Consider the following 16,004-nt stretch of genomic DNA (forward strand, 5'->3'; position numbering starts at 1 on the left):
GCTTGAAGGGCAGAATGGCTGACTCCTGCACCTATTGTCTATTGATATTTAGTTACATTCCCATGAAGGCAAAACAACCAAAAGCAGAACTCCCTGGCTGAAGAAACAAATGGAGTTTAAGATAATAAATAAAGAGATTGTCTTTCGTGTACGTCAGGTTGGCAATACAAATGCGAATCCAGCTGAATATGGATTGTTGAGAGGATAAGCCAAAAACAGATTATGTGGAAAGGCTATCAAATATAAAATGGAATACAAGTCTTCTTGCAGGTATTTAAGTAGTGAATGGATTGCAAGAGCAAGAGTGGGACCAGAGGGAAGATTAATGCATGGAAGCAGAGGGCATGGCTAAGGTACTAAATGAGTGATTTGCATGATTATCAAAGAAGATGCTGCCAGAGTGATGTATAATAACATGCCTTATTTTTAAGATGGTGAAGAATTTTTCATGTTCGCAAAGGGTTGTTAGTCTGTGGAAATTTCTTCCCCAGAAAGCAGTATCTTTCTTCATCTAGTAAATAAACAACGCAAAGAAAGATAGTGATCTCAGGTTCCCTACAGGTGAGAGAGGTTAAAATCATCCCTGTTTAGAGTCACATGACAAATTTTCAAGAGTGCAAAGTATAAGTTGCTGGTAAATTTGTGGTCATATTGGCCCTTATGGTGACTGGGCCACAATCAGAAAAAAAAAATACAGCATTTTTGATTTTCGCACAACAATCTACCAAATTATAGAGGAAACACTTTAGGACAGTCCATTCAGTTTGCAGAGTTTTAGTATTTACTGGTAGGTGGCCAGTCACCCCCATTCTACAAGGGTTAAGAAGTCAATGATAGACGAACATATGACACCGTAGAACACACTGAATTTGAGCTCAAACCTTTTGCTTGGGCAGTCAGGCAGAACTCTCAAGTTTACAACTTTAATATTACGGGACAGAGCGACTGGTGAAATTGAGAAACTATGGGAGATTAGAATTTTCTTTTAAGATTAGCTTTCCTACAGTATGAAAACAGGCCCTTCAGCCCAACAAGTCCACATCGACCCTCCAAAATGTAACCCACCCGGCCCCATTCCCCTACCCTATACTTACCATGGATTGTGGACAATTTAGCATGGCCAATCCACCTAACCTGCATATTTTTGGACTGTAGGAGGAAACCAGAGCACCCAGAGGAAACCCACACAGACACAGGGAGTGTGTGCAAACTCCACACAGATGGTCGCCCGAGGCAGGAATTGAACCAGGTCACTGGCACTATGAGGCAGCAGTGCTAGCCACTGTGCCACACAAGGTTACAACTCTATTTCAAGATATTTCATAATCAAAACAACAAAGGCACAAATGAGTTGTTAATTGTATCCCTGTTGTCATTTTATTTTTCTTAAGAGGTTTACAGAAAAGCCAGTATTGAATTCACTGATATGATTAAACATTAATAAGTGATACAAATTACCATACTTTTAATAGAAAAATCACAAATGTAACTACCATTAAGGCAGTTGGTTAAATATTATCTCCTCTATGTGTATCATGAGGAAACAAATTAGTCAGTGCATTTTTCTACAACTGCAGTCTAAAGATCAAAGCTTTTTTTAAAAAAAGTTACATTTTAGTTCATTCCATACTTTTCCTTCAGCTCTTGAACTTTTGAGATGTACATAGTCATTGCTTCTTCTTTACTTGTTCCTAATTAGGTCAACAACAAATTGGAGACAATTTTTTTAATGCATCTTTAAAATCATTTACAAGTAGGATTTTATTTCATACATGAAAACACTTCATAACTTAATTAATACACTGCTAAAGAAATTGTGCATCCACAGAAATGGTCAAAACTTTTCTTGAAATGGAATATCTAGATGGAGATTATAAATACCAGGATATAATTCTTGTACTTATTTTGTCTTCCTCTTTAATAAGAAGAGTTGCTCTAATAGTAAACCACATGGGATCAGCTAACTAGGTACAGCAGGCACTAATCTAAGAACTTTTAATTATCATTTTATATTTACAGGACATATTTAATTTTACACAATCTCAAATTTTACTAGTGACTCTTGATAGTCAGAAGTCAAGCCAAATTTCAGATTAACTAGCAAACTCATGTTATAGCTTTACGAATAGAAGATAGATAATAGCTATTAATGCATGTAATTAACAGAGATTATGAGTAGTAATACATAGAGAGCACACGAGATAAACTGGATAGACTACTTCAAACCTATTCAAGTTACCATACATAGTTATGTTGGATAATTAGAAAAATTCATTTTCATATAATTTATAGAACTTCAAAAATTGTTTCATATAAACTTTAGAAGTTTATATCTATAGAAATAAAATTAAAGAATTTTTGTACAAACCTTTACGTGCACTCCACGCATCCCACTTGGCCTTTCCTTTTAGATCAAACATGCCGGGACGATCTGGGAAAATAAAAGCAATTTTAATTGACGAATAACAGCTCTACTCCAAGCGATATTAGTACTGAACTTTGTCACTAACAAACCTGTATTCACATCTCCAACTGTTGCCTGTTTGTATAGACTGTAGACAGCCAACATTTCATCATCAGATGGTTGTGACTTGAGTTGTTTAACTTCTTCTGCTGCCTTTTCAAAATCACCCTAAAATAGAAAGAAGAATTCAGATGATAAGTCTCAAAGATATTGGATGTAGGTTTGCACACTGAGCTGAAAGGTTCATTTTTTCAGATGTTGTTTCATCACCATATTAAGTAACATCAGTGAGCCTCCAGTGTAGCACTGGTGGCATGGCCCACTTTCTATTTGTGTGTTTAAGGTTTCAATGGGTTGCTGATGTCATTTCCCATGATGATGCAATTTCCTGTTCTTTTTCCTCAGGGTGTGGTAAATGGGATCCAAGTCAATGTGTTTGTTGATAGAGTTCCAGTTGGAATGCCATGCGCCTTTCTGTTGGCTTGTTCTGGGATGGATTTGTTCTCCCAGTCAGGTGTCCTTCCTCATCTGTATATAAGGATACTAGTGAGAGTAGGTAATGTCTTTTTGTGGCTAGTTTTCTGTCTGTTTGTCCAATGTAGTGTTTGTTACAGTCCTTGCAAGGTATTTTGTATATGACATTAGTTTTGCTTGTTGTCTGGATAGGGTCTTTCAAGTTCTTTAGCTGCGGTTTTAATGTGTTGGTGGGCTTGTGAGCTACCATGACGCCAAGAGGTCTGATTAGTCTGGTAGTCATTTCCATTCTTCATCCAGAAGCTTGCTAATGATGTCACCTACTATGGTGACAAAACATCTGAAAATTCATTTTCCAACTCAGTGAGCAAACCTACATTCAGAACCTCAACCTGAGCTACAAACCTTTTCATTATAAAAGATATGATTGCCAACTAAAATCCTTGCCAAGATAGTTGGCTCTGTATGGGCTCCCTAATAATTATACCTTCTTGAAGAGATCAAGAGATCAAACAAGTAATCAGATCTCCACAATGAACACAGTTACAGTAAATACATTATTAATGTAATCTATTTAGAGACCAATAACAGGCTGGGTCTCATCACTGCTTTCCCCATATTTGTCTGTAATCGGCTCATTCTAAGGTGACATTGAGCATTTCTAATTCTGAGTTACATCTGCAGCAGAATTAGGAAAATGTACTCTGAAGCATTTAGTCAGTAATTTAGTAGCTTGGTGCCTTTCAATCCCTTAGCTCTAATACGAAACATACTTCATGTAATTATTTTGCTCTTTCATCTCAGTTCCTTGTAGTATGTGACTGAAGTCATGACCAGATGTCAATTGCAACTCTTTAACAACATTCAATTGATAACGATGATAACTGAACAAAGTAAATGTTTTTATAAAAATTAACATCAATTCTCGTTTGGTGCTTAGCTCAGTGAACCACAAGCAATAATATTGAAATAGATTGTGTGATGTGGGTTTCAGATGTTTTGACTCCTCTTCCAAGGAAATTGGTCTGTGATTAAGCTGAAAGATAGTAACTCGTCAATGGTCATATCTTGTAAAGTATCACACTCTCAACCTCTTTTCTCTTTACCCTTCATACTCCGTATGCAAGTGCATACTCAGGCACTCTGCCCTCCTATTTCCCGACCACAAGCCTTGGGGATTCAGGAATGTTCCTGCTCTCTCTCTCACTGGAAGATAAGCTTACAGTTTTCCTCCAGTTCTCTTTACATCTATTGACAGGTTCATTAATGTACTCAGTGCTGGATCATTTTGAGCAGCAACCCCAATTGCTTCAACCACTTTCGACCTTCCCACCAACTGGGAGCTAAGTCTCGCTCCCTGTCAAACTCTCACCTCTTACTACTGACTTTGTGGACACTGCCAGCAGATCATCTGTCACCATACTTCCACACATCTCCCTCCAGAACGTCCTTTCACTTATAACAAGGGTGCTGCCATCCATTAACTTATTGTGGATTATCACACAGATATTATTAACAGAACCTTCTTGAGTGATGACACCTAATGAAACCTGCTTAGCAAACTACATCTCGCATCAAATAATCCCTCAGAGCTCTGATAGCAGCAGTTCAGTGATTATGACAAGATCACATCTTGACTTCATCTACAGGTCCTCTAACACTATCACTTTCTTCAGATAAGGTGGAACTTTTTCATGCAGGGGATGGTACGTGTATGGAATGAGTTGCCAGAGGAAGTGGTGGAGGCTGGTACAATTGCAACATTTAAAAGGAATTTGGATGGGAAGGGTTTGGAGTGGAATGTACCAGGTGCTGGCAGGTGGGACTAGATCGGGTTGGGATACGTAGTCGGCATGGATAGGTTGGACCGAAGGGTCTGTTTCCATGCTGTACAACTCTAACTCTATATATACACTTTGTACTCAACTCTCTTTCAAAATCATCATTCAATACCACCTTGCCAAGGACAGTAAAAATGCCATCACAGATTTTCGTTCATAGACCTCTTCGTGTGGAAACCGGCCATTTGACTCAACAAGTCCACACCAAACCTCTGAAAAGTATCACACCAAAACCCATTCCCCTACCCCATTACTTTACATTTCCCTTGACAAGTGCACCTAACTTACACATCCCTGAACACTATGAGCAATTTAGTATGGCAAATTCACCTAGCCTGCACATCTTTGGACTATGGGAGGAAACCTACATAGACACTCAGAGTGTCTGTTGGAGTTTGCACAGTCACCCAAGGCTGGAATTGAACCCAGGTCCATGGCGCTGTGAAGCTGCAGTGCTAACCACTGAGTTGCCCTAATCACTTCTTTGCTTTCCCTCCTCAGCCTCTTCTCCAAGTTACTTTTTATTTTCTACAATTTTAACCTTTATTTCAATTTGATGCTGTCCCTCATGGATTCATTCTCCTCTTATCCTCCATAAATCTGTTCCACGTAACCTTTCTCTATACTCCACCATCTCTCTACCTCACTGTAGACTTCAAAGAGGCTTTTTGAAACTCTGATAAAACTTGTGACTCCCTCACCTAGAATGAGTCTTGGAATCACTTCCTTCCATAACGTTTCTGATGTGCTAATTTGGGTGTTTCATTATGTTAAAGCTGGTAGGTAAGTTATTGTTAATAATTGCTGACAGTTTTTTAAAATGAGTTTAGAGTGGTGCTGGAAAAGCACAGCAGGTCAGGCAGCATCTGAGGAGCAGGAAAATTGACATTTTGGGCAAAAGTCCTTCATCAGGAATGGAGGCAGGGAGCCTCCGGGTGGAGAGATAAGTGGGGGCGTGGTGGGTGAAAGAGTGTGGCTGGGGAGAAGGTGCCAAAGAATACAATAGGTGAATGGGGGTGGCAATAGATCAGAGGGAAGGGTGGAGCAGATAGGTGGGAAGGGAGATTGGCAGGTAGATTAGAGTGGTGCTATTATTTATGACTCAACCCCAACACTTCAATGTTTGTTTATACCCAAAATTATAATCAACCTCCGTCTTGAACAAATCCTTCAGGGTTGCGAATACCATAGACACACAATCTTTAGTGAACAAACTTTACAAAATAATTTGCCAACTCCAAACTGACATAGTACTCCCATTTTCTAGATTCCCAATGTCAGGGAAACATTTACTGAGCTGCTCCAATCCCAAGCCGCTTGAAAAATTTTATATTTTTCAACTTTCCCAACCCTCGGGGAGTAGGGAGATATGATTGAGATTTATAAAATTGAGGGGGCAGAGACAGGGTCCCGTTGGGATCACTGACCAGGGACACAGTTAAAAGCTAAGGAACAGGAGATTTAGAGCACTTGTGAGGAAAAGAGTAATGGGAATCTGGAACTCTGTCTGTAAGGGATGATAGAGGCACTAACCCTCATAACAGTTTAGTATTTAGGTATACACTTCGACCATTAAAGAATACAAGACTCTGGGCACAGTGCAGGAAAATAGCAGTAGATTAGTTAGGTCCTTCTTTTTCATTGTTGCAAACTTAGTGGGCCAAAGGGCCTTTTATCTCCAGTGCAGACTTCTACGATTCCGACACCTCGGAATAACTTTAAAGTAATAACATTAAAAAAGGTCCAACACCAGCATCTCCAATGCATTAAAGGAGACATCTATAATTTTGCACATTTGCATTTACCAGTACTACTGGTCAATTGCTGGCTGGTACGTTACGATACTTGGGCCAATAACAAACGCCCATGGTTGTACGATAAGGATCTTTTTCGCAACAATTTTATGTATTAAAAACGTATTCCGCTATAAAGTTAGAGGCACATTTAAGGCATTGCGATGCACCTTTCCGTTTATCGTTTGATATTAGAAATATTTCCAATAAGGAATTGTGCTGACTGCCAGAAGAATCTACAAAGGTATGTTTTAAAATGTGAGTTAATCCCTCTACTAAGCTATTTTGCTTCTCCAGTTTGCAGATACCTTGTTAGAGTCTAAATGGCTTTGTCATCCGCGATGGGATCTTAGAGGGAGACGCACCCATTTGGAGGCGCCGAAAATTCCCTAAAATCGTAGACTTCCCGGTGGGGTGATGAAGCTGATGCAGGAGGGCAGGCCACAGCAGACTCAGTGGTTGGCAGCAGTGGGAGAACCGTGATATATAACGAGCCCGAGTTACAGGGCGTGGAGTCCACAATCAGAGCCAGCCCAGAGACTGCGGCTACAGCCCCTCCACCCGCAGGCGAGGAGCCAGGCAAATCAGACCGCACAACGATACAAACCATCAGATTTTATAACTCCATAACTACCTCCACCATTCATGCCCGGCCGGAGTCTGCCTATTCCTACAGCCACTGCTTTTACCTGTGCCATTGCTGCCGCTTACTCGATGTAACCCACTCCAACTGCACGCTCTCAAAGCGGTGTGCGACTACGGCGGCGCCAATCCCGGGCGTAATACTGCCACACCGCGTTCTCTGATTGGCGGGCCTAGGAGGGAATGACCCGTCATCCTGGCCCCGCCCCATTCGTAAAGCACCATCCTGGCCCCGCCTCTCTCATCCATACCGCTCCATCCCGGCCCCGCCCCTCTACTCCGTACCATTACATCCTGGCCCCGCCCCATTCGTCCGTACCGCACCATCCTGGCTTCGCGCCTCTCCTGCACATCTGCATCATCCTGACCCGGCCCGCCCCTTCACACCACACCATCCTGACCCCGCCCCTCTCCTGCACACCGCACCATCCTGACCCCGCCCCTCTCCTGCACACCGCACCATCCTGACCCCGCCCCTCTCCTGCACACCGCACCATCCTGACCCCGCCCCTCTCCTGCACACCGCACCATCCTGGCCCCGCCGCTCTCCTCAACTTCTGGCCCCGCCCCACTACACCGCACTTCCCTATCCTGCCCCTTCCCTCCAGACGCACCATTCCTGGCCCCACCCCTAGAGACCGCACCATCGTGACCCCGCCCCGTCCCTCGAGATCACTCTGTCCTGACCCTGTCCCGTTGCTCAACACTGATGAATACTGGCCCCGCCTCTTCCCTCTAGGCCACTCCAACGAGGAAGGCCTCTCCCACTCCAGGTATGAACCTGTCCTTTCACCATGTTCTTGAGATTAGAATTTATTATAAATAGTGTCATTCATGTTAGCCTGATGAGATGTATCTAATTTCAGAGAAACAACATAACCAAGTTCAAATACTGTACAAAACCTCCCTGGGAAAACCACTGAAGGCAGTTTGAGTCCATCTTGCAGAAATTTCCTCTCATTTCATTGCTGGGCGATTTCCTGTATTGGTTGTTCAGATGAGGGACTTAAACAATATATAATTTCAGTTACATCACACTGTGAACATTTGCTATGAATTCTGTGTCTTACAATGTTATTCTCCACAACCACTGATAAAGGCACAGCGCTACAAAAGCTAGTGCTTCCAAATAAACCTGTTGGACTATAACCTGGATTAGGGTGGTGCTGGAAAAGCACAGCAGGTCAGGAATGAAGGATGGAGAGATAAATGGAGGAGTGTGGGGCTGGGGAGAAGCTAACCAAGAGTACAATAGTTGGATGGAGGTGGGGATGAAGGGGATAGGTCAGAGAGGAGGGTGGAGTGGATAGGTGGGAAGGAAGATTGGCAGGTAGGACAGCTGGAAGGTTGGAACTGAGGGGAGGGGAAATTAGGAAACTGGTGAAGTCCATATTGATGCCCTGGGGTTGAAGTGTTCCAAGGCGGAAGATGAGGCGTTCTTCCTCCAGGCGTCAGGGGTGAGGGAGTGGCGGTGGAGTAGATCCAAGACCTGCATGTCCTCAGCAGAGTGGGAGAGGGAGTTGAAATCTTGGGCTATGGGGCAGTGGGGTTGATAGGTGCGGGTATCCCAGAGATGTTCCATAAAGCGCTCTGTGAGAAGGCCTCCCCAATGTAGAGGAGACCGCATCAGGAGCAATGGATACAATAAATGACATTGGTGGATGTGCAGGTGAAACTAAACTATAACCTGGTGGTGTGATTTTTAACTAAATAACTCTAGCCCTATTTGCCAAAATTTGGCCCATATCCCTCTAAGCCGTATTCATGTGCCATATCCAGAAGCCTTTTAAATGTTGTAGTCGTATCAGCCTCCACCACTTTTTCTGACAGCCCATTACATACACACATCACCCTCAGTGTGAAAGAGTTGCCCTTTAAGTGCCTTTTAAATCATTCCCCTATCACCTTGAATTTATGCCTCCTAGTTTTGGATTCCCTTGCCCCAGGGGAAAGTCCTTGTCTACTTACTCTATCCATGCCCCTCATAATTTTATAAGATTAGATTCTCTACAATTTGGAAACAGACCCTTTGGCCCAACCAATCCTCTGAAGAGTAACCCACCCAGACCCATTTCCCTCTGACTAATGCACCTAACACTATGGGCAATTTAGCATGCCCAATTCACTTGGCCTGCACATCTTTGGACTGTGGGAGGAAACCCACACAGACATAGGGAGAATGTGCAAACTCCACACAGTCACCCGAAGCTGGAATTGAACCTGGGACCCTGGTGCTATGAGGCAGTAGTGCTAACCACTGAGCCACCGTGCCACCCCAAAATCTCTATAAAGTCACTTCTCAGCCTCCAATGGTCCAAAGAAAATAGTCCATTGAGCCTCTCCTGAGAGTTCAAACCCTGCAACCTTGGCAACATCCTTATAAGTCTTTTCAAGTTTCGAACAACTTTCCTATAGCAGAACTGCATGCAGTATTCCAATAGTGACCTAACCAATGTCCTGTATTGGTGCAACATGACCTCCCAATTCCTATTCTCAATACACTGACCAATTAAGGCAAGCATACCAAACACCTTCTTCACTACCCCATCCACCCGCAAGTCCACTCATCATCCAATGTTTGAAACCTCCAATTCTGGAACAGGTAAAGTAGGCCATTGTAGCATACATCAAGCCTTTACATAGATATATAAGGGAAATAATGATAAAGTTTGCAGGTGTTTAAAAAATTGGCCATTATTATGATCCAACTGACAATTTCTGGGTAAATCAATCCCAGAATTAAACATGGTTTGATACACCATATATTTAATATGTTTATTTAATTAAAAGGCGCTGTAGTATATTCACATAAGAAAGGTAAGAACACAAAAGAAAGACGAAAATAAAGCCATTACAATTACAAATACCTTAATACAAACATCAAAACCAAGTCTCAACCTGATTCCCAATACCATAATTTACAGAGATTCAAGTCCAGATGAAGTATACCTCTATTTCAACTCCTTAAATTTCTACTAACTCCTTCAAAAGTTCTTTTCCATGAACTGTGGAGATAATTTGATGATTCCTTATTGAATCTACTGTAATGAACTCTTCATAAATCTAAATCCTAAACATTAAATACCTTTTAGATTTATATCCAAATTCCCCCGGAGGGGACACTGCACAAACTAAACGTATCTGCTGGGGTAACTGGCTTCCATGTCCTAAATTCCTACTACAAGCGGACAAGGGTGGCATGACGGCTCATGGGTAGCAATGCTAGTTCATAGCGCCAGGGTCCTGGATTCAATTCCAGCCTTGGGCGACTATCTGTGTGGAATTGGCACATTCTCCCCGTGCCTGCGTGGGTTTCCTCCGGGTGCTCCGGTTTCCTCCCACACTCCAAAGATGTGCAGGTCAGGTGAATTGGCCATGCTAAATTGCCCATAGTGTTAGGTAAGGGGTAGATATAGATGTAGGGGTATGGATGGGTTACGCTTCGGCGGGTGCGGTGTGGACTTGTTGGGCCGAAGGGCCTGTTTCCACACTGTAAGTAATCTAATCTAATCTAATCTAATCTAAAATAATTCCTATATTAGCCAATGAATGAAATATAAGAAATTAAGGTAGAACTATATAAAATACTAGTTAGGTTTGGAGGTTTGGCCTCAGTAAATGGGAAACAGAGGAGTTTTAAAAAGGCTTTGTCAATGAAAACTTTTAACAAAGGAAGATTCGTTTGACTTGGGTTGTTTTCTTCAAAATATATGCATACAAAATTGTGAGGATTCTCAACTGAGGGGATAGGAAGGACATATTTCTGTTAACAGCATTGACCTAAAGTAATGAGCAGAAAGATTATTGGGAAAATTGAGAGGAGTTTTACCGAATGTGTCATGTTTGAAAGGTTGATGAAAGCATCAATAAATGCATTAAAAATTGTTGTGCTTGAACTAATCCTTGCTAATAAAATAGTTTGTCTGAGTTTTGTTTTGTCTGAGGACACTGGCAATCCACTTTATTGTTCTGTGCCATGTGTCGCTGGACCTCGGAGTGCATCTGGGAAAATTAACAAACAGTGAGTTTCACAACTAATCTTGGAGGAACTGGTTTGGGCGAAGTTCACAACACAGAATCAGATAAGTTAATTGTTGTTTTAAGTCTGTCCAAGAGAAAAGCTGTATTAGTGAGTATAGTGGGTTCTTTCTTGATTATATGTTTTTGTAGATAAGTCTCTTGATTAAGCTTAAAATATAAGCCATAGCTATTAATTTAACCTGGTGCAGTGTTTGTAGAGGAATAAGAAGTTGTTATTTTCTGGGTCTGTAGATTGTGAAGGAGCAAAAATGGCCTTTGCAGTGATATGTACTTCTTGTCAGACGTGGGAGTTTAAAGAGAGTTTAAGGGTTACTGCGGATTATAACTGCCATAAATGCTGTTGGATGCGAATCTTATCAGGTCGAGTGGATCGGTTGGAGAAATAGATAGAAGCGATGAGGAATTTGCAACAGCAGCAGTATGTGATGGATGGCAGTTATATGAAGAGGGGAAAGTCTCAGATACAGTCACATAGATGGGTTAACTCCAGGAAGGGTAAGAGAAGTCGGCACCTAGGACAGGAGTCTTTTGTGGATATACCCATTTCAAACAGGTATGCTGTTTTGGAAAATGTAGGGAGTGATGATTTCTCAGGGGAACGCAGCACAAACAGCCAAGATTCTGGTATTGAGACTGGCTGTAATGCAACGAGGGGTACATCGGCTTCCAAGAGATCAATTGTGTTAGGGGATTCAGTAGTCCGAGGTACAGACAGACGTTTCTATGGCCAGTAGAGAAAAAACAGAATGGTGTGTTGTTTCCCTGGTGCCAGGATCAAGGGTGTCTCAGAGAGGTTGCAGAATTCAAAGTTTGTGAGAAGATTTGTAGCTCGGGTGCTCGTTGTTGTGGTTCTGTTCGCCGAGTTGGGAATTTGTGTTGCAGACGTTTCGTCCCCTGTCTAGGTGACATCCTCAGTGCTTGGGGGCCTCCTGTGAAGCACTTCTGTGATCTTTCCTCCAGCATTTGTAGTGGTTTGAATCTGCCGCTTCCGGTTGTCAGTTCCAGCTGTCTGTTACAGTGGCCAGTATATTGGGTCCAGATCGATGTGCTTATTGATTGAATCTGTGGATGAGTGCCATGCCTCTAGGAATTCCTTGGCTGTTCTCTGTTTGGCTTGTCCTATAATAGTAGTGTTGTCAATACCGGCAGATTCAAACCACTACAAATGCCGGAGGAAAGATCACAGAAGTGCTTCACAGGAGGCTCCCAAGCACTGAGGATGTCACCTAGACAGGGGACGGAATGTCTGCAACACAAATTCCCAGCTCGGCGAACAGAACCACAACAGGGTGCAGCATGTTCTCACGGGGAGAGGGGCTAGCAAGAAGTCATTGTCCACATTGGAACCAACGATATAGGAAGGGAAAAAGTTGAGATTCTGAAGGGAGATTACAGAGAGTTAGGCAGAAATTTAAAAAGGAGGTCCTCAAGGATAGTAATATCTGGATTACTCCCAGTGCTGTGAACTAGTGAGGGCAGGATTAGGAGAATAGAGTAGATGAATACATGGCTGAGGAGCTGGTGCATGGGAGAAGGATTCACATTTTTGGATCATTGGAATCTCTTTTGGGGTAGAAGTGACCTGTACAAGAAGGATGGATTGCACTTAAATTGGAAGGGGACTAATATACTGGCAGGGAAATTTGCTAGAACTGCTTGGGAGAATTTAAACTAGTAAGGTGGTGGGGAGACCCAGGGAGATAGTGAGGAAATAGATCAATCTGAGACTGGTACAGTTGAGAACAGAAGTGAGTCAAACAGTCAGAGTGGGCAGGGACAAGGTAGGACTAATAAATTAAACTGCATTTATTTGAATGCAAGGGGCCTAACAGGGAAGGCAGATTAACTCAGGGCATGGTTAGGAACATGGCTCAGGGATGGACAGGACTGGCAGCTTAATGTTCCAGGATACAAGTGCTACAGGAAGGATAGAAAGGGAAGCAAGAGAGGAGGGATAGCATTACAGCTGTGCTGAGGGAGGATATTCCCGGAAATAAGTCCAGGGAAGTTATTTGGGTGGAACTGAGAAATAAGAAAGGGCTGATCACCTTATTGGGATTGTATTATGGACCCTCTAATAATCAGCGGGAAATTGAGAAACAAACTTGTAAGGAGATCTCATCTATCTGTAAGAATAATAGGATAGTTATGGTAGGGGATTTTAACTTTCCAAACATCGACTGGGACTGCCATAGTGTTAAGGGTTTAGATGGAGAGGAATTTCTTATGTGCGTACAAGACAATTTTCTGAGTCAGTATGCACCTACTAGAGAAGGTGCAAAACTTGACCTACTCTTGGGAAATAAGGCAGGGCAGGTGACTGAGGTGTCAGTGGGGGGAGCACTTTGGGGCCAGCGACCATAATTCTATTTGTTTTAAAATAGTGATGGAAAAGGATAGACCAGATCTAAAAGTTGAAGTTCTAAATTGGAGAAAGGCCAATTTTGACAGTATTAGGCAAGAACTTTCGAAAGCTGATTGGAGGCAGATGTTTGCAGGTAAAGGGACAGCTGGAAGATGGGAATCCTTCAGAAAGGAAATAAGAAGAATCCAGAGAAAGTATATTCCTGTCAGGGTGAAAGGGAAGGCTTGTAGGGATTGCTGGATGACTAAAGAAATTGCAAGTTTGGTTAAGAAAAAAAAGGAAGCCATATGTCAGGTATAGACAGGATAGATCGAGTGAATCCTTAGAAGAGTATAAAGGAAATGGGAGTATACTTAAGAGGTAAATCAGGAAGGCAAAAAGGGGACATGAGATAGCTTTGGCAAATAGAATTAAGGAGAATCCAAAGGGTTTTTACAAATATATTAAGGACAAAGGGGCGGGCGGCACGGTGGTAAGCACTGCTCCCTCACAGTGCCAGAGACCCAGGTTGAATTCCTGCCTCAGGCAACTGACTGTGTGGAGTTTGCACATTCTCCCCGTGTCTGCGTGGGTTTCCTCTGGGTGCTGTGATTTCCTCCCACAGTCCAAAAATGTGCAGGTTAGGTGAATTGGCCATGCTAAATTGCCCGTAGTGTTAGGTGCAGGGGTAAATGTAAGGTGGTGGGTTGGTGTGCATTTGTTGGGCCAAAGGGCCTGTTTCCACACTGTAAATAATCTAATCTATGTAGCTAGGGAGAGAAAAGGGCCCCTCAAAGATCAGCAAGGCGGCCTTTGTGTGGAGCCACAGAAAATGGGGGAGATACTAAATGATTATTTTGCATCAGTGTTTACTGTGGAAAAGGATATGGAAGATATAAACTGAAGCAAAATAGATGGTGACATCTTTCAAAATGTCCAGATCACAGAAGAGGAAGTGCTGGATGTCTTGAAATGGTTAATGGTGGATAAATCCCCAGGACCTGATCAGGTGTACCTGAGAACTCTGTGGGAAGCTAGAGAAGTGATTGCTGGGCCTCTTGTTGAGATATTTGTATCAACGATAGTCACAGGTGAGGTGCCGGAAGACTGGAGGTTGGCAAACGTGGTGCCACTGTTTAAGAAGGATGGTAAAGACAAGCCAGGGAATGATAGACCAGTGAGCCTGACCTCAGTGGTGGGCAAGTTGTTGGAGGGAATCCTGAGGGACAGGATGTACATGTATTTGGAAAGGCAAGGATTGATTAGGGATAGTCAACATGGCTTTGTGCGTGGGAAATCATGCCTCACAAACTTGATTGAGGTTTTTGAAGAAGTAACAAAGAAAATTGATGAGGGCAGAGCAGTAGATGTGATCAATATGGACTTCAGTAAGGTGTTCGACAAGGTTGCCAAGGGAGACTGATTAGCAAGGTTAGATCTCATGGAATACAGGGAGAACTAGCCATTTGGATACAGAAATGGCTCAAAGGTAGAAGACAGAGGGTGGTGGTGGAGAGTTGCTTTTCAGACTGGAGGCCTGTGACCAGTGGAGTGCCAGAAGGATCTGTGCTGGGCCCTCTACTTTTTGTCATTTACATAAATGATTTGGATGCAGGCATAAGAGGTACAGTTAGTAAGTTTGCAGATGACACCAAAATTGGAGATGTAGTGGAGAGCGAAGAGGGTTACCTCAGATTACAACAGGATCTGGACCAGCTGGGTCAATGGGCTGAGAAGTGGCAGATGGAATTTAATTCAGATTGTGGGATGTGTGAAAAATAGTGTTACTTCTGCAATTCCATTTACTTATACAAAGTAAATGAACTCACACCAGTATGTAATTGTTTTAGCCAAGGGCTGAGTCAACAAGAATGGAAACTACGTGGAGAAAATACATAATTGTTTTTGTATTAGCTAAAATTGTATGCCAGAATGAAACGTGACTGCAAAACAATGGTAGATATTACAGGTGAATAGATAAGATGCTGTGAGGGGAGGAAGTTAAGCTAGATACGCCTGTACAAACAATAGGTATAAACATCTGTTTCCCACTTTTACAGAAACACGGGAACAAACCCCAATTAAAAGGATCATAAGGATCAGTATGGTAGGGGAAGGTACAGATGGAGGGAGTAGATAATGATGAAGAAAGATTATGCCTAACAATGACCTACAGCGGGATGAGGTCAACGGCCTTGTGAGGCCAGAACTAAGCATTTTGTCACAGACAAGGCCGGATAAGGCAAGAGATAAACAGGAGTAATGGGTCCCGGTCTTAGGGAAGTGGAAGATGCAAACAGGGGAGGAACAATGTAAAACAAAAGAAATTGGGGTGTGTATGTCCCTTGCCTTATAGACACTGGACATCACACCCTCTTGCAAGAGTAAAATAAAGGACACTACGG

At 42.6% G+C, this 16,004-nt stretch overlaps 2 protein-coding genes across 2 annotated transcripts in view; one reads left to right on the forward strand and one right to left on the reverse strand.

Annotated features, from left to right (window-relative positions):
- Window positions 1-1,347: 1,347 nt before the first annotated feature.
- dbi (diazepam binding inhibitor (GABA receptor modulator, acyl-CoA binding protein)) lies at window positions 1,348-7,417 on the reverse strand. The gene is made up of 4 exons (XM_072579605.1): window positions 7,262-7,417; window positions 2,515-2,632; window positions 2,369-2,431; window positions 1,348-1,691 (listed from the first exon to the last, which is right to left on the reverse strand). The coding sequence occupies exons 1-4, from the start codon at window positions 7,268-7,270 to the stop codon at window positions 1,615-1,617; spliced, it is 267 nt and encodes an 88-aa protein (XP_072435706.1). The 5' UTR covers window positions 7,271-7,417; the 3' UTR covers window positions 1,348-1,614.
- A 468-nt stretch (window positions 7,418-7,885) lies between these two features.
- c10h2orf76 (chromosome 10 C2orf76 homolog) overlaps window positions 7,886-16,004 on the forward strand; it is a 29,114-nt gene continuing 20,995 nt past the window's right edge. Inside the window, exon 1 of the mRNA XM_072579613.1 lies at window positions 7,886-7,987. The gene's annotated coding sequence lies outside the window, so the exon portion shown is untranslated. The remainder of the gene's footprint in view (window positions 7,988-16,004) is intronic.

The sequence above is a fragment of the Chiloscyllium punctatum genome, chromosome 10 (genome assembly GCF_047496795.1).
Source record: "Chiloscyllium punctatum isolate Juve2018m chromosome 10, sChiPun1.3, whole genome shotgun sequence".
NCBI classification, from domain to species: domain Eukaryota; kingdom Metazoa; phylum Chordata; class Chondrichthyes; order Orectolobiformes; family Hemiscylliidae; genus Chiloscyllium; species Chiloscyllium punctatum.